We start from the raw sequence: 16,982 nt of genomic DNA on the forward strand, positions 1-16,982 counted from the left end.
ACCTTCTTGTTTCTGTATGGCTTCTCTTAAATACGTGTCACAAATTCCAGAGGTGGTATGTATCGTTAATTCGTTTAGGGTTGCCACAAATGGGTTTTATTAATGTTGTAACTTGTAAGTAATTTTTTTTCAGTGGCTTAGTTACAGCTTTCCTTTCGCGTGTTCAATGCATTTTTACCAATGTGATATAATTTATAAACGACCATGTTTTAATTATAAAATTGTATTTAAACAATAAAAAATATGAAACGTTTTCACCCATTTCTTTTCGTACATACGTTACATTACAAAGTATTTCGAATAATAATAATTTGACTATTGTAAACTTAATTTCATATGTAACTAGCGGTCCGCCCCGGCTTCGCCCGTGGTACATATTTACGTTTTATCTACATAAAAACCATCCTCGTACTTCAAGGAATATAATAAAAAAAGAATTATCGAAATCGGTTCAGCCGTTCTCGAGTTATGCGCTTACCAACACATTTTGCGATTCATTTTTATATATAAGATTATTTCTTTCAACTTTCATCAAAAAAAGGCAACATCTGCCAATACTCATGCATATAACATTATAATAAATGCCTACACCGTTTCTGAGAAACATCAGATTCTTATCAAACCAGTTAAGTCAAATGGGTGTCATGATTGACTCGTCTCCGTTGCGTAAAACTTACATGAATTTTTATGTAATGGTACCTACAGTTTCCGGTAAATAAGAGTGTTTAACTACATAATATTTGTTTATAAGTAGTTACTTATGATTCTTATGAAGTAATAAGGCCTTTGACATTTGTTAAAAGTGAATATTTTTGTTTGCAGTGATTGAAGATGATAGTATTTTAAAACTACTTTCGATACAGAAAATATTATAGCGTTAAAAAGTTGAAATACGGGTATTCATTAAATAAAAGCCTTTATTATCTATTAAAGTCCTGGATAGACGAGTATTTCAACCTGCGTCATACAGTTACTATAATATTCAGAACGTTAGTCATAGTAGTTTGATCATGCCTGCACACAGCATGTCCTAAATCCTGTAACAATTTTAATAAAAGTTTAAGTTTTCATCAAAATATGTCTTAATTTTTGGAACGAAGTTCGATAGATAGTTAGAACGATGCGCAGGGTTTCCCTAACCGAAAAAAACATACGTAAGATTATTGTTATTCACGTACTCTTTGTATGGTGGCTATGTAACAGTGTCTTTTTTTTTTTTTTTTTTTTTATAGTGGGGAAATCTTCCAAAGATACCCACGGCCCCCGGGGATGGAGCCAAGGGTTATGTCGGATTCTTACCGACTAAAACCCCACTGTGTTCCGTCGATGTAACAGTGTCTAATGTATTTAAATTTTAAAGTATCTAGATTTAAGAAGACACGCATCAAAAACCGCATGCTTGCACATGAATTACCTATACTTCAATGTACCGTTATCCTACACATTACTCCAAAATATAACATAACCCGTTACATACAAACTACAAATGATACTCGTATTCGAACCACAGAATACCACCGGAAGAGGTCATGGTCTCGAAGAAAAGGTAGACCAGAATAAAACATACCCCGTTACGTATAAACTACAGATGATACCACAGTCATCATCAGCACATGTACGTTCCCACTGCTGGGACACGAGCCTCCTATGAGGGTACAGGCCATAATCCACCACGCTGACCAAATGTGGGTTGGCGGATGACACATGTCGTCGAACTTTCCTTCACCGTTCGAGCAGTGGTGATGTTACTTATAATATGCGCAGATAAATTGAAAAACCAATTTTTTTTTATTGGACTGACCGGTTGGCTTGGTTGGTAGTGGCCCTGCCTTCCACTTCTTCTTTTATTTAAAATTATATATACATATATGTATGTTTATCAGCCATCTGGTTTCCATAACACAAGCGAAAGCTTAGTATGGGATCAGATCGTTCCGTGTGTGAAAATTGTCCTGAAATATTTATTTATTTATTTCCTGCACGCCCGCCTGGTCTCGAATCCCGGACTTATCGATATAAAGTCCGAGATCGTCACCACTGAGTCTCCACTACACTACATTATGAACCAAAGATAACCACCGGAAGAGGTCATGGTCCCGAAGAAGGTAGAAGCTGTAAAGCTGTATCTGTCGCGAATCAAATGAGTGGAACTGTGACAGGCTTACAGTTACCCTAACAATGGCTTACCGATTCGCGCGGTTGCGTTTATAATCTACGGGTAGATTCGAACGGTGACAGTGTTTAATAATTGTTTGTTTGTCTTTTAAACAATTAGCAATAATGAGTTTAACAGTTGTCCTATGTCATAAAAAATAGTTATAACCACAGACATGTATATTTAAGTAGACAACGCAAGTACCGCGATCTGTATGAAAACCAAGCGTGTCATATTTTTTGTACTGACCTTGACGCGTTATGACGTCACGAGCGCTTTTTAGTGATGTTAATTTCATTTTACGCTAAATCGATTAGGCCGCCACTCGCGCGGCGATTCTAGTATCGTCCTATCCCATCGAAGTAAATCGAAAGAAATCAGATCAAACTAGATCTATGTCTAAGAGGTAGTCAAATAAATGAATCGTAATCGATTACTAAATCGATTCAAGACAGAAAAATGATAATTACCATAGACAGAGGGATGATAAAATAAAGTTATAAACCTTTTAATATTCTAACAAGTAAACTAATGTGTTTTAGCTTTTTCTTACATATGCCCATTGAGTTACCATGTACTACGTACTAGAGAGGCCATCGAAAGAAAGTAATGAAACTGTCAATCAATCAATCTTTATGTCCCGTTGCATCGATCCATTTTCCTTTTATGTTCGGGTTACTTGGAAAACTGAAAAAACAAACATAGTCTAAGCAATAAGGAGTTTTCTTAAAAAACTCCCAAGATGACACTTTACCTAATGGCGTCCATCATAATATTTATTTTTAGTACCTTTGTATTAAAATACTTAAAAGTTCTAGGTCAAGTCGTATTAAATGACAAAAAAAAATCTATGCCTTTTTTTTCTGAAAAATTGCTCCTTCAAATTATCATTTTTCTGTTCGATTATAAAATCGATTAGAATCGAGAACTGTTGCATCAAATGAACATCACTAACCACAAAATTGGACAGAAAAATGAGAACAGAAAAATGAGAAGACGCTATTCATTGCTTGTTATCATACGACGCGATCTTCACCGTGCCAAGTAAAAGCCGCAATGTATTCCGAATCATTTCGTATGATTTGGTATCCGTGTTTGTCACGATCGTTTTCCACAGATATTCTTAATTTGATTTTAAAATAAATAGTGCATATTCTGATTAGAAAATTACTTACCGGTGGAAGGAAACATCTCTGCTAACTCGGCCACTCACAGCTGTGGAGTTTCTACAGTTTATAACGGCGCAATTCGGCATTTTACTTTATTCAGCTTCACGTCTTTCCTTGGCGAACTGCAAGCGCGGACTGAGTGTAGGCCAGCGTCAAGTAAGTTTCATAAACTTAGTTTGGACACGGGAAGTACATATACACTCGCTTAGTCTATCTTGATATATGTCTGTGGTTATAACTTATAAAGCTTTTAAAATTTAAAAAGTGATTTTAAATGCTTTGCGCCTTTTGCGATCATTGAGCAATCTTCATCATTTCAATATTGTGTATTATACCGTTATTTCATTAAAATTTAAAACACGTAAATCTATAACATTATGGATCATTTTTTATCTGAGATAGAGGGCATTTTAATTAAAAATTATATACTTATAATGAAGATAAAATGAAATTTTTAAATAGCAATTCATGATAAAACGACTATAAAATTTTACCATAATTATAATATTATGTACATACAAAGGTAATTAAGATGTTTAGTGTGATATATAACAATGATGTATATTTATGAAAAAAAACAGGCTCCTTTAATAATTTATGAACTGTAAGTATAAAAAAATAATATTAATTATTATTACCTAATTTTCCCTAAATAATATTAATGCCATCCTACTAGCACTGCACTAGCGAATATAAGTATCTAAATTTGAATTCGGATAAAGCCTTCATATTTTTATACGTGTTGCCAGCAGCGATGTTTATCTCTACATATAATTTATACTGATAACGTCGAAACTTTTTAGTTTTCACAAAAAAATACACGCTAGAGCAAAATTTCATACCCTATTTCTCTAATTGATGTGTAATCAAGAAAATTGCTCTACTTTAAAATGCCGTTGTGTTGGTTGAAAATCGTCAAAAAGATAATAATTCATAATTACTATCTAAATGATGAAATTATTGTAACTATGTGGCTTTTAAAAGTTCATAAATAAATATTTACCACTAGCGGTCCGCCCCGGCTTCGCCCGTGGTACATATTTAGTATTTACGTTTTCTCTACATAAAAACCATCCTCGTACTTCAAGGAATATAATAAAAAAAGAATTATCGAAATCGGTTCAGCCGTTCTCGAGTTATGCGCTTACCAACACATTTTGCGATTCATTTTTATATATAAGAAGACTAGCGGTCCGCCCCGGCTTCGCCCGTGGTACATATTTACGTTTTCTCTACATAAAAACCATCCTCGTAGTTCAAGGAATATAATAAAAAAAGAAATATCGAAATCGGTTCAGCCGTTCTCGAGTTATGCGCTTACCAACACATTTTGCGATTCATTTTTATATATATAAGAAGATTATAGGTAGTAATAATAATTAATATTTATGGATTTCATTAACATTTTCAACTTTTTACTCTCTCAAAACAACGTTCAACTCAAAGTTTGGACACAATATAAAAACTTTTTACACTAGGCATAGAAATCCTGAAAGATATTTCAGTATAGTCAGTTGTGGTATAGGTACTTGAACTTAGTAAATATTTAATAATTGTACATACAGTGACAGATGACAATCTAACTGAGTAAAGCTAGAGAACAAACAATTGTCTGAAACACTGATTTACTATTCTCTGTGTGCTATTTTAGACAATCTATTAACCTAGTAGGTATTTAGGTAGACATTACGTTGGATATATCCGACTCTTGTTATATATGGATCTAATGCCTGAATAATATAGGCAACACTTAGTTACCAAATAATATAGGTAATTAAATTTTTATTGTGAAGGAAGATTGACTTTTTACGTATTCAAAAAAGTCAAAAAGAACATGCTTAATTTTACACGAATAAATAGTACAGAGATGAAATAAAGATGTGTATCTAGGTAATATTCATCTCATTCATGTAATACAGGGTCAATACAGTTGTATCCTTGATAGTATGCGTCGGGACGCTAACATAAACTAAAAATGTGAGTCAGCTGAGCCAAAGCAGTTATTATTGAACGGTCCCACGCATGCGCACAAGTGTACCAAGGTCCCTCTGCCGGCGAACGCTCACAAAATAAACAAACCCCGTCTGACACTGACCCATGAGTTCCTTATAAACAAAATCAAACCGCAAATCCGTCGCTAAACATGTTTGCACGAATTTTTCCGCAGGCGTTTCGAGTTCAATACAAAGACTGATAGGAGTGAATAGCGTTCAAGTGATACAATTAGCTTTAAATTAAAAATCGACGCTATCTTTTTTACGTCCATTCATAACGTGTCAATGGCACTGACACTAGTTGACCGTGGTTGCCAGTTATACGAATTAGAAGTTAGAAAATAGATTGTGATAATTTCGGGCAAAAAAATTGGAAACAGACTGCGAAAAGAAAACATTATCCGTTCAGCGTGAATGGGTAGGGTCGCGAGATCGGTCGGCAGCTCGGGCCGGTGCTTCAGTCCTCAGTCGAGTGAATGCGTGCGCGCAGCTAGTCCGCCATGCGTTGCGCCACGTCCGCCGCTCCGTCGCTGGGGGCTCGGCGCCAGAAGACGGACCTCCATGTGGCTGAGCCTTCTAGATCCACCAGCCCAGCGCAGAGCTTACGCAGCCAGCGGGCAAAGCAGTACAGGTCTCATTCATTTACTTTTTTTAAAGTGAATTTTACTCCAATCGCATCGACTGATAAGATTATTTTTGTTGTTTCGAGTGCTGTTCGGTTATTGGAAATATAAGACAATAACAAGGTCAAGCGAGAGTCTAGTAATGAAATTAATTGATTCCGCAAAAGTCAAGGTTCTATGCGCGGGATTGTTGTTGCAATTCGCATGCATTTTTTATGATTTTTCAACATGTTATAGTCGGGGCAAGTTTCTATTTATGTTTATACGGACGGTGATAAGGTAATTAATTAATTATGTGTATATGGTTCGAGATACAAAGGCAGAGAGATATTTATCCTATAAATTATACGGAACCTGATTTTCATGTTCGAGTGCCCACCGACTTGTTGCTCTACAAAGATATTAAGTTTCTATGCTTTTTGTTTTTATTTTGGTGAAAATATTGCGCTCTTTCAACGCTCTATTGATTTATGTCATAACCGGATGCGATGTTTTTCCTTTCTAGTATTGTATTCGTTCACTTTTAACCTTTTTCTAGCTTACGTGATGTTTTTTTTGTTGAATTTTAATGACCGTACTAACAGTAACGTGTAACGCTCACTAACTTTAACTTTCCTCTACAAAAGTACCCAAAATGTTATTCAAAAACGTAAACAATCTATGTGAAGTATTTGAGGCAAATCGCCTTAATAGTTTTTGCATATCTAAATGAATAAATAAAACAACACTTTCGGATTTATAACATTTATTAATTATTTCTACATTTCAGATTTTACATATTTTATACAATTTAATCATTTTTAATATGCAAATTTCTCAAATAAATAAGGAGGAATTTCGGAATCTGTGATAGTTTCAACTGTGCTATAAATACAGACACCAGTGTCCAACTGTTAAATGAATAAAAAAAAATACAAAAATATATTAATACAATAAACATATGTGAGTAAGTGTGTGTGCTTGCGAGCGAGTGTGTGTGATGTGTTATAACTTATAAGTTATAACGCTTCAGTATTTTCATAGGTATACTTAGTAGGGAAAAAAATTATTTTGTAGATTTTATGTCAAGGTTATGTTTCATAATTCCCTGTAGCAAGTCCATCCCGTAAATATTAAATTATTTTTTTCCAAGAATGAACGCTACAAATGTTAGTTCGTAGAAAGCAAAATGGTAAAATAGAACGAAAAATATGCATGTCATACATGTCGACTTCAAACAAGACACGAATAAAATATATCGTAGAAAAAAATATTATAAGCGTTATGACTAATAATCTGTGACTAATTTTAAAAATAAATATAAAAATTATCTAATCATAAGGCAGGTAGGCCAGCTTTAGTTGCATCGTAACTAAATGTTTCACATTGTTTGCTCCCCTTACAACCTAGTCAATATATATGTAGTAAAGTTTCTATAATTCTATAACATACAAATTATAATGTAATTATGTATATTGTATATTTATGTAATATGTTTTTCTTTTTTTAATATATTAATTATTTATGTATACCTATCGCTTTCTCTTAACTATATAAATATATTATTTAAAAATTTACACTGTTCCTTTGACTGTCGAGGAGGGCCCACTGAAAACCGGTGCTGCGATGCCTCTGCATCACAGAATATCACCGAGTGGTTCCCTTTTTTAATGTTTGATGCTGCACAGACCCTATGTGTTAATGTTAAAATCAGTATTGAATATAATTTTCTGTTTTCTTCGCACTCCAAACTTTATTGTATTTTACTATTCTCTGTTTTTTCCTGTGTGGCAAGACATTAAAATAAATGTATTTTCTTTCTTCTTCTTTCTTATGATCTTTATGGTTTATGTAAGTTATCCTTTACAAATGAAGAAATTACTGACCAATATGTATTTTTGCGAAAGTTTTGCGCGTTTAAAGAGCATTTATTTATTTATGCACTTATTAATTTTATGTCAATGTCTGCATACAATTTTTATTAGTAGCATATCATGAATTCGATACCAAAATACCTTAAGTCCATCTTCATAATATATAGAACAGCTGGGTGCTCTGGCCATCACGACGAACGGGTGGAAGCCCCTTTCGCATAATAATTATATGAAATGATTTATTATCTTATGTTTAGTGCTTTTTAGAGAATTTATAACATGTTCAGTGTTCACATATAATAATATATTGAAATTGTGAGTTACAATAATACTAATTAAAGATAATCTATGGTAATTGGTAATTGGAATTAGATTGCTATTTTATATTAAAAGGTAAATAGAGATGCAATAAGCCTATCGCACGAAGTCTATGTAAACTTAATAGGTATGTGTGATATATGTATAAAAGAATATCATTCGTATCTACATTCGTAAAAATATTGTAAAAGGATTGATTGAAAAAAAAATCGTTAATGTTTATCAAAATTAAACAAGTTAACTAGTCTTATAATTATTGCCATGATATAATTAATATCTATAACAGTTGTATAAACAGATATTATATTACATTTATAAACTCAGTTTGTAGAAACTCAATACTGGTGTAATATGGTTATTCAATTTAAATATAGTTATAATAAATTTCGCATCGATTCGCAGAATACGCGTTCATGCGAATATGCGTTTTATCTAATACAAACATGCAAACTTTAATTGATATGAAAATTGTAAGTAAATAATATTCTAAAGACTCAAATTACAAAGAACTAGCTGCCCCGAATAGTTGTTCTGCCACGACTTACCTTATTGGATTAGGAGTAAAAGAAAATAGTTTACTATTTCATAATAAACGGTGAAGCCGTTTCAGAAATTTACTAACACAAGAATTTCATGTGACATTGTTTTTAGAAAATACAACAAAAAAATTACTAGATACCTATACTACGAGTAACGAGGCTGTTTGACTGTCTATGTTTTGATTAATTTTTAATTGTAGAGCCTGCCCCCCTAGTCAAGTGGCTTTCTGTTAGCGTAGCGTTCAATAGAATAGACTACGAATGTATGAGATTGACGTAAGCTGTAGATAAACGTAGCTACAGCTTACGTCAATCTCATACATTCGTAGTCTATTCTATTGAACGCTACGCTAACAGAAAGCCACTTGACTAGGGGGGCTGGGCAAGCGGATCCCTACAGATTTAGATAAAATTTGGAATGAAAATAGTCGAATGAAGAGTGATGATAAAAAAAAATTTGCTTTTATGATGCAATGGAATGGGCATTATTATTATTTGTCATTTGTCAATCTACCTGTGACTGTGATATTTTGTGATAGGTATGGTAATCTTCTTTAATTGATATTAAGTGTTTTGCCCTTGGTTCGTTTGGAGAATCAAGGATGTTGAGACGGTACCGTTAATTGGGTTTAGTGACAGATTAACTTCCGATCTATTTTGAGTATGTGTTTATAGATCACGCAACGGATATTGAATAGACAAATACGAAAAAAAAAATAGAATCAAAAGGGAAATATTTGTCTGAAATGTTTCAGTATAAGTTATTATAATTTTATTCAGCATTCCCATACATAGAAGGAAATTGTTAATTTAGACTTTAGAATATTGAATTGAAAATTCTTAAAGTGTGACACACACTTAAACTAGATTTTAAATAGAGATAAAGTCTGATAAAAGATAACATTATTAGGGCGAGATAAACGTAAACACAGAATAATAATATATTATTATTGTCCTTATTGTATAAAGGAGAATGGGCAAATTGGGCCTGAAACTTGGGCTAAGACCAATACACACGAAATATTGTTTTTGTGATAGATCATTACACATACCTTACGAAAAAAATAAAATAAAAAAATAAATCAACCAGGTTCTTGTACAGTCAAGGCAAAAAGTTTTATTTATTTGGCTATTATTTTGCGCACAATAACGGTGTTTTTAATTCGAGTGAAGTAAATATAAATCTAAATGTCACTGGAGTGACTGAGTTTAACCATAAAAAACGTCTAACTACGTTGAATTATAATAAACACGGTATAGGTACCTGTTACAAAACATAATATTAGTGTATTTCGGTTATTAGAAGGCTTAAGATTAGTACATATTTGTAAGTGAAAGTGAATTGGAGTAACATAAAGATATTGTCATTGTCTTATAACAGTTATTTATTGCAAAAAATATTATACACAAAGTAATAAAACTTGATGTGACTGTACAAAAACCCGGTTGATTATTTTTTTATATATATTTTTCCCGTTATGTATGTGTTATGATCTATTATAAAAACAATATCTCATGTGTATTGGTCCAACTCAAGGGTTCAGGCCCAACTTCCATAGTAAAATGCCCATTCTCCTTTTATAGGTATAAAAGTGAAGTCCCGTGTCCCCGTAGTGGGGTAGGGGGCAGATGCATTATTCATACATCTGTTTCACCGATCGACTTTTCTTTAGGGACAAGCAGGTGATCAGCCTTCTGTGTCCTGCCAGACCGAGACATTTTTTTTTCGTCTCCACCGGGATTCGAACCCAGGACCCCTCGGTTCCACGCTCACGCGTCAACCACTGTACCTACCGAGGAGGTGGTCTTTTATTTATAGGTATACCTAAGAATATTCATATGAAATGTGGGTTTATTTTCAACTAATAATTCCAGAAAACTTTGTTTAAGTCATTAAAGTAAGGACTTTAATTAGTTTAATGAAGAACTTACAACTGTAAAGTGTAAAATAAAATGTTCAGACTTCAGTCCCTATGGGTTATGACTTATGACTATTTTGTTTTATAAAGTTACTTCTTCTTCTTTGTCTATGACCTTCAAAACATTAAAAACTGGCCAGGATAATAAATATCGTATGTGTCGAGCACACGTGTCAGAAGTGGAACTTCTTTGGCAAGATTCAAAGATATCAAAATCGTCGCCTCTATTACGTGACGGTATCGCCATGACGCGGACGCGACCTTGAAATTTTACTCTCAACGCGCCCAAAAAAAAATTACTATTTTTTTCTCTATTTCCACCATTGCTTCTAAGTTCTGCTATCTAGCAGTAATTTTATCAGTGCTAATGTTATGTGCGTTCGCTTTAGTTACAATATATCGGAAAACGTAATTTTCCTAATTAATTTCAGGTATCAAGACACGCCTTATTTCAATGGCAAACGAAATTAAACACAGACAAATTGCTTTTAACCAAATGGATCTGGATTAGTGGGTTAATTATTATTTCTTTTATAGATCAATTTATTTAAGTATTCACCTATTTACTAAAAAGGAAGGGCTTTTTACAATCATAATATACCTATTAGTGTTTTTCAGCGATTCCAAAACGAGAGTTTTTCAACTAAGTAGTAGCAATATATTGTTATCTACTGGTAGATATTATCAATAACCATTTTATAAAGAAATACTTAGAAACTGAATTTAACTTCACAAGCTACATTAGATTATGCATCGCATGCAAAGGTATTTGCGTTTTTAAAGAAACGAAAAGAAAATTATTGTTATTTTGAGATTGCTGTCGCTAGTCAGTTCTTATTGTACATAAGAAATATGTACGACAAATAATCAAAGGAAACATTTAAAGTACATCGAAGATTAATATAGGGTTTTTATAAACTTACACCTTATATTTGCGTTATATACCTTAGCAAGCTTTTACAAGAATTTCATTTATTTAGCACTTTGAAACTTTTGCTTTACACCTGATCTCACTCCAGTCGTGTAGAATATCCGTAGTTTGTGTAAAATTAATGAGGGAGGTGACAGAAAGCCTTTAATGTTGTGAAGAATTAACGAGAGTAGGTACGGGAAATTTCTTATTTTATTTTTTTATTAGATAAATATCTATGAATGAAATAGGGCGGGGGTGGTCGTTTTACTACGTTTTCCGTATCCCATAAGATATTTGTCCTTTCTATTTAATTAATAGTCTATTTTAAATGATAACTTCTTTGGCATCATTATTTTAATATTATGAAAAATTAAAATGAACTAAGTACGGTATTTCTTGTTGACTCTTCTTTTTAGAAGCTGCTTTCTGAACCCGTGGTCAATGGTAAAACTATGACGATACAAAAGTGCTTCGAGGAAAAGTCTAAATAAATAAATGAATGAGTTTGAGTTTGAATATTTAATACTTACCTATTTGTGGTCTTCTCCACATGTAAAAGTACAACATGATTGTTACAAATAACTAATGTAAACAGACTTTCTATGTATCTCTAGAAATAACTAGAACACGTCTATTTGAATACTTTCTATAAATATTCCTCTTTATATTTGTGCTATTCATGCTAACTCGGTTAATAATGTTGTAATCCGATCTCTATGAATGTGTAAAACGAGTCTCTTTGTCATGAAATGAAAACATTATGTGCGTATTGTAAAGACTGAAGATAATAGGATTTTTCTTTACAATATATTTGAAATTGTTACTTTCATAATATTATATTCTGATTATGTTGTTAATTATATATTAAGCCTGCTAATAAGGATTATATGGTAATCACTAATCATAATATACCTACTTACGCTATAGATAGTAAAAAAATCGGTCAATTTAAGTCAGTTAATTTAATCTGAAATAGGTAATTGTTAGAATAAGTTTGTATTAAAGTATGGAATATTATGAAGTCTTTAACAAGGAAATAAATAATAACCCATAAACTGCATATACTGCAACATTAGTTAGTCAACCAATAACCATAATATGTCATATTGCCGATAGAACCTTCATACACACATAAAGAAAGTCCACAGTATAATTTCATAAACACCTGGCAATTGCAAAAGTTCTATAAATTCTAAATCCACAATTCTAAACATCCAAATCCTCCCCAGGGCCAGTCTACCAATAAGGAGCGCGCGTTTACTCCAACGGTCGCGCACGCAGACGCCATCTGACGCCGGTATAAGCGATGGCAGCGGGTCCCCCGCGGCCCCCTCCACGCTGTTACAGGACGTCGTGGACATCAAGACGCTGCTGCTGCAGCTGAAACGGGTCTTACAGGAGGTTAGTTACTAAATTTACTATAGAAATAGATTGATAGAGGAATTCATAACGTAGTGATGTTACTAAATGAACTAAATATAGAGATAGTTTATTAAGGGCTGATTTTTCAATCCTTGGTTAAAACTTATTCTTCGAATAATGTATAAAACTACCATTTTAAAAACGTTTTCTAATTGCCCGTATTTGACAGTTTACGTGACATTTTAATATTATCGTGTAATACTTTATTGGACGGATAAGTTTTATCCAAGCATTGAAAAATCGGCCCTTATAATAATTAGAAATAGGAAGTCATAAGTAGTGATATTACTAAATGAACTAGATTAGAGATTCATTCGCGAAAAGGTAGTGATGTTCTTATAGGTTTCAGTCGTCAGGTAAAGAAAATAAGACTTCGTCTTGATATTGTGTGCTAAGGTTAAGATGCAATCGCGAGATTTTGTTGTCACTAAACATTAATTTTTAACACATTTGATAAATTTTAGCCAACTTTAGTAAATAGTAGAGTAATAGGCACAAATTTTCATAATACCAAAAGCAATTTTTCAGTCAGAATCGCCCATCTAATGGCATTATTAATTTATATCACAGTTTGATTTGTGTGTAGTTATATCGTGATGATTTAAGTTTAGTGACATCAGAATTAAGGCCATTGACAGCGTTCTACATTAATGTGAGTCGTTCAGCAATTTGTGGCTTTGTATAAATTGTCATGCATTTACCTGTAAATAAGCCAATAATATAAGTTTTCTTTTCCTTTTAATGTTTTATGTGAAAATTTTTTTTAATAATTTAGTTTGTTATGCAAGTATAATGCCATCGTGTTATAGTATGTTTTTTATTATTTGTTAGATTAGTGCACGTGTAACGAAAATCGTAGTTTATCATTATTTTTATCATAAGAGTGTTTTATCAAATTAGGTATTTGATTCTATTTTCTCTTTTTTATCAATTTCACTTATATCATTATCAGTTCTTTGACATTTTTTTTAATGTTCGTATAACGTCAGTATAGGATAGATCGATTTACGCTGTTAGTACACAGACGCATTCGCGTGCGGCAGCGAATCTCTGCGAAACTACTGCGTAGCGAAATATCTGCGGAACCTTAGAAAACAGCAATGTTTTCGCAACTTTTTCGCAATGCGTCTGTGTAATGACCATTTTGCAGTTCCTTGCGAAACAATACTGACAAGGACGCAACTATTTCATCTATCTATGTGCTAGAGTGAGACATATCATATGCGAAAACCTGCCATACTACTGACAGATTTTTCGTTGTTTCGCTGCCGCACGCGAATGCGTCGGTGTACTAACGGCGTTAAATTCGAATTTATATTCACATAGTCGTTAAACATTGTTGACATTAATAGCCGTACATTATCTCTCAAACAGCCTTAGAAAGTCAACATAAAAAAGCAATTTTAAATGTAACCCAATTTATTGGCAATTCGCATAGTAATGACTATAAAACGAACCTCATGCGTGTCGTTTAATCTGTAACAAACATTGCATGTTAATTTAAATTACGCATAGGAAGCTATATTATGGCAACACTGCTTAGTAATTTTCGCTAATTGATTTAAATATGCTTGCAATATCGCGTGATAATTTATTCTCATTAACATAATGAGTTTTCTCGTGATCTGTCAATGTCAAAAGCCACAGATAATGCTAGGATATAGAGTAAAAATAATAATGAGAACTGGTAACTAATAGTTCTTTTGTTGTAAAAATAGTGTTTTTTTTTAATTATGGTATCTTTCGAATCTTAAGTTCCTATATTAATCTCTATCATTAAAAAAATGTGTTGCTTATAATCTAATGAAACAAGAAAATGCTCTTTATTATAAAAGCGCTTTTATTTTAATTATACATTTAAGCAAGTATGACGATAAATTGCAGCTAGGGTATATTATTCAATTATTGTTAATTGTAATAATACACTTCTTTCAAGTTGTTTTAATATTTTTTTTGTATTTATGTTGTTTTAATTAATCTATTTTGCACAATGCTTTTTCAGCCTTTAAAAACTTAATTCCATGACTATCAAACATCCATAGTAATAAGTTACAATACTTGATACAAGTTACAACTTATAAGTAATAAGTTATATCTGAAAAGGCATTGTGCAAAAGACATCTATAATCCATTTAAGCATGACAAATTAAAAATCTTATAAAGCGATTTCGTAGCGAGCGTTGATCGCGACCATTAAGTTTTTTTGTTGCTTGTTGGCACATTATGATTTGTTCGTGTTATAATTTTTATGTTTTGGTTGCATCGTTTCGCTGCACGCAACTACAGCCCGGGGAGGAGCACAATACGATGAGTGTAAGTAAATATTTGCACTGCGTTCTCGGGTCGGCTTGGAAAAGTATGGAGTTTCGAGGGTAAAAGTGGAGTTGTAATGTTGAATTGCAGAATGTTGGTGACAGATTCGGGTATGGTTGTGTCAATTTAAGTAATGACCTGGCTCAAAAAATGATCGTCAATGTTTGCCGCCATTACGGCTATTATGAAAAAGCATCTGCAATGACGGCGGATCATAGACATTTAGGACTATCCGTGATTGCCTCTACTCGCCCAACGCTGCCCATCGTGTAGTGTAAAGGGTCCATAAGCTTACTTTTACGGTTTTGCAAATGTTCGATTATGATTGGTATTATGTTTAACTGCACTATACTTGTACGGCTTCGTTTGCGTGGTTCAGGAAAAAATAGCAGTGTTTCGGGCAATAATCTGTCTGCATGCTATATTTCATTCAATTCAGTAGTATGTACCTTCCTGAGTATTTACAAAAAAGCAGCAAATAAATATTAAATTAGTACACAGAATAACAATTATTGAAGATCAACATTCTATTCAATATTACAACTTCCATCTTTAGAATATTTTTTATCACGACTACAGCTTGCGCAAGCAGTTTGTGCAGACAGGTGAGGCACGCTGGCTGTAAATAGCGTGAGGGTGTACCAATAAATAATAATTAGCTATGCGCTCAAGATAAATGCATTTCCTACTTGATGAAGTAATGATTCAATTATAACTACCATACATTTTTAACGAGTGCAATAATGTTGAAAATCAAAAGTTTTTCTTTCCTGCATTAAATAAATAGACACTTTATAGGCATATATAGAGAGTTTTACTATGTCATAAGCCAAGAGTATCTAAGTACAAAAAACGTCTTACAATGAAATCACTGAAGCAAATGTTTAAAATATATTTTCGAGATCAATATCATATTGAATAACTATTTCTAATTGTAGAGTAATGGACCTTAATTGCCATATAAGTAATAATAAAATAATCTTCAATTAAGGTATGAAATGCATGTATCTTCATACAACGTTTTGCACTGTTTTTCTAACGCTTTGAAATAACGCTTTTTATTTATTTCTCTATCCTATTTCGCTAACAAGAAGAAAAATGTGGTAATGTAACAGTTTTGATACTTTTTGTAATTTATTCAATTTTATGAAGCTTATAACTTTAAGGTTGTTTAGGATTTCGGGGGATTAATTCAATGTGATTGAATTATCAAACATAATTATGTTTGGTTAATGGATTTTGGAAGTAATAATAAGTTATAATTGTGATAGCTAGAATTGAGACTTACCTTTCATTATAAAATGTATATATAATCTGATTTTGTTTTGTTTAACTTGTGGTGTTGGGTAATTTTCATAAAATGTACAATGTATTTAAATTATGTGGAATCTAAATTAGAACTATGTTGCTCTTACTTTTATATATTCCTCAAGCGACATTACATAGCTGAACTTTGGACCTCTAGGGTACTTTTTCACCAATAATGTGCGAGGATGTGTAACGAGGAATGTGTTTATTAATAACCAATCATATCGCTTCATTTATTTTGAAGTTTATTATTATTTATTATTATAATAGCTCCTAAATTTGTTTTACCGGTTATTTCGCAAACCTTGGCGTTAAAAACACATTTTAAACTTCCCGAGTAGGACCAAAACATTTGCGTCCATATACGTAATTATTCAAACAACTAACAAAAATCGTCCCGAAAGTATTTGCTCCCAAATACCTAATTTTTTCACACCAAATAACAAAAATACTGGT

General features: G+C 32.6%; 1 protein-coding gene across 5 annotated transcripts in view; it reads left to right on the plus strand.

The window, feature by feature from the left end:
- The window catches only part of LOC149905414 (uncharacterized), a 103,382-nt gene that overhangs the window by 77,680 nt on the left and 8,720 nt on the right, over positions 1-16,982 (plus strand). For 4 of the 5 annotated variants that reach the window (XM_090106700.1, XM_090106701.1, XM_090106697.1 and 1 more), the window contains 2 exons: positions 12,713-12,884; positions 15,192-15,218. In XM_090106700.1, the coding sequence (XP_089962826.1) occupies positions 12,713-12,884; positions 15,192-15,218 (199 nt within the window). The remainder of the gene's footprint in view (positions 1-12,712; positions 12,885-15,191; positions 15,219-16,982) is intronic. The other variant, XM_090106699.1, reaches the window with a different exon arrangement.

This window comes from Colias eurytheme, chromosome 10 (assembly GCF_061535395.1).
Source record: "Colias eurytheme isolate Ceu_HAF_F1 chromosome 10, ilColEury1 Martin Lab GWU primary, whole genome shotgun sequence".
Classification (NCBI taxonomy): Eukaryota; Metazoa; Arthropoda; class Insecta; order Lepidoptera; family Pieridae; genus Colias; species Colias eurytheme.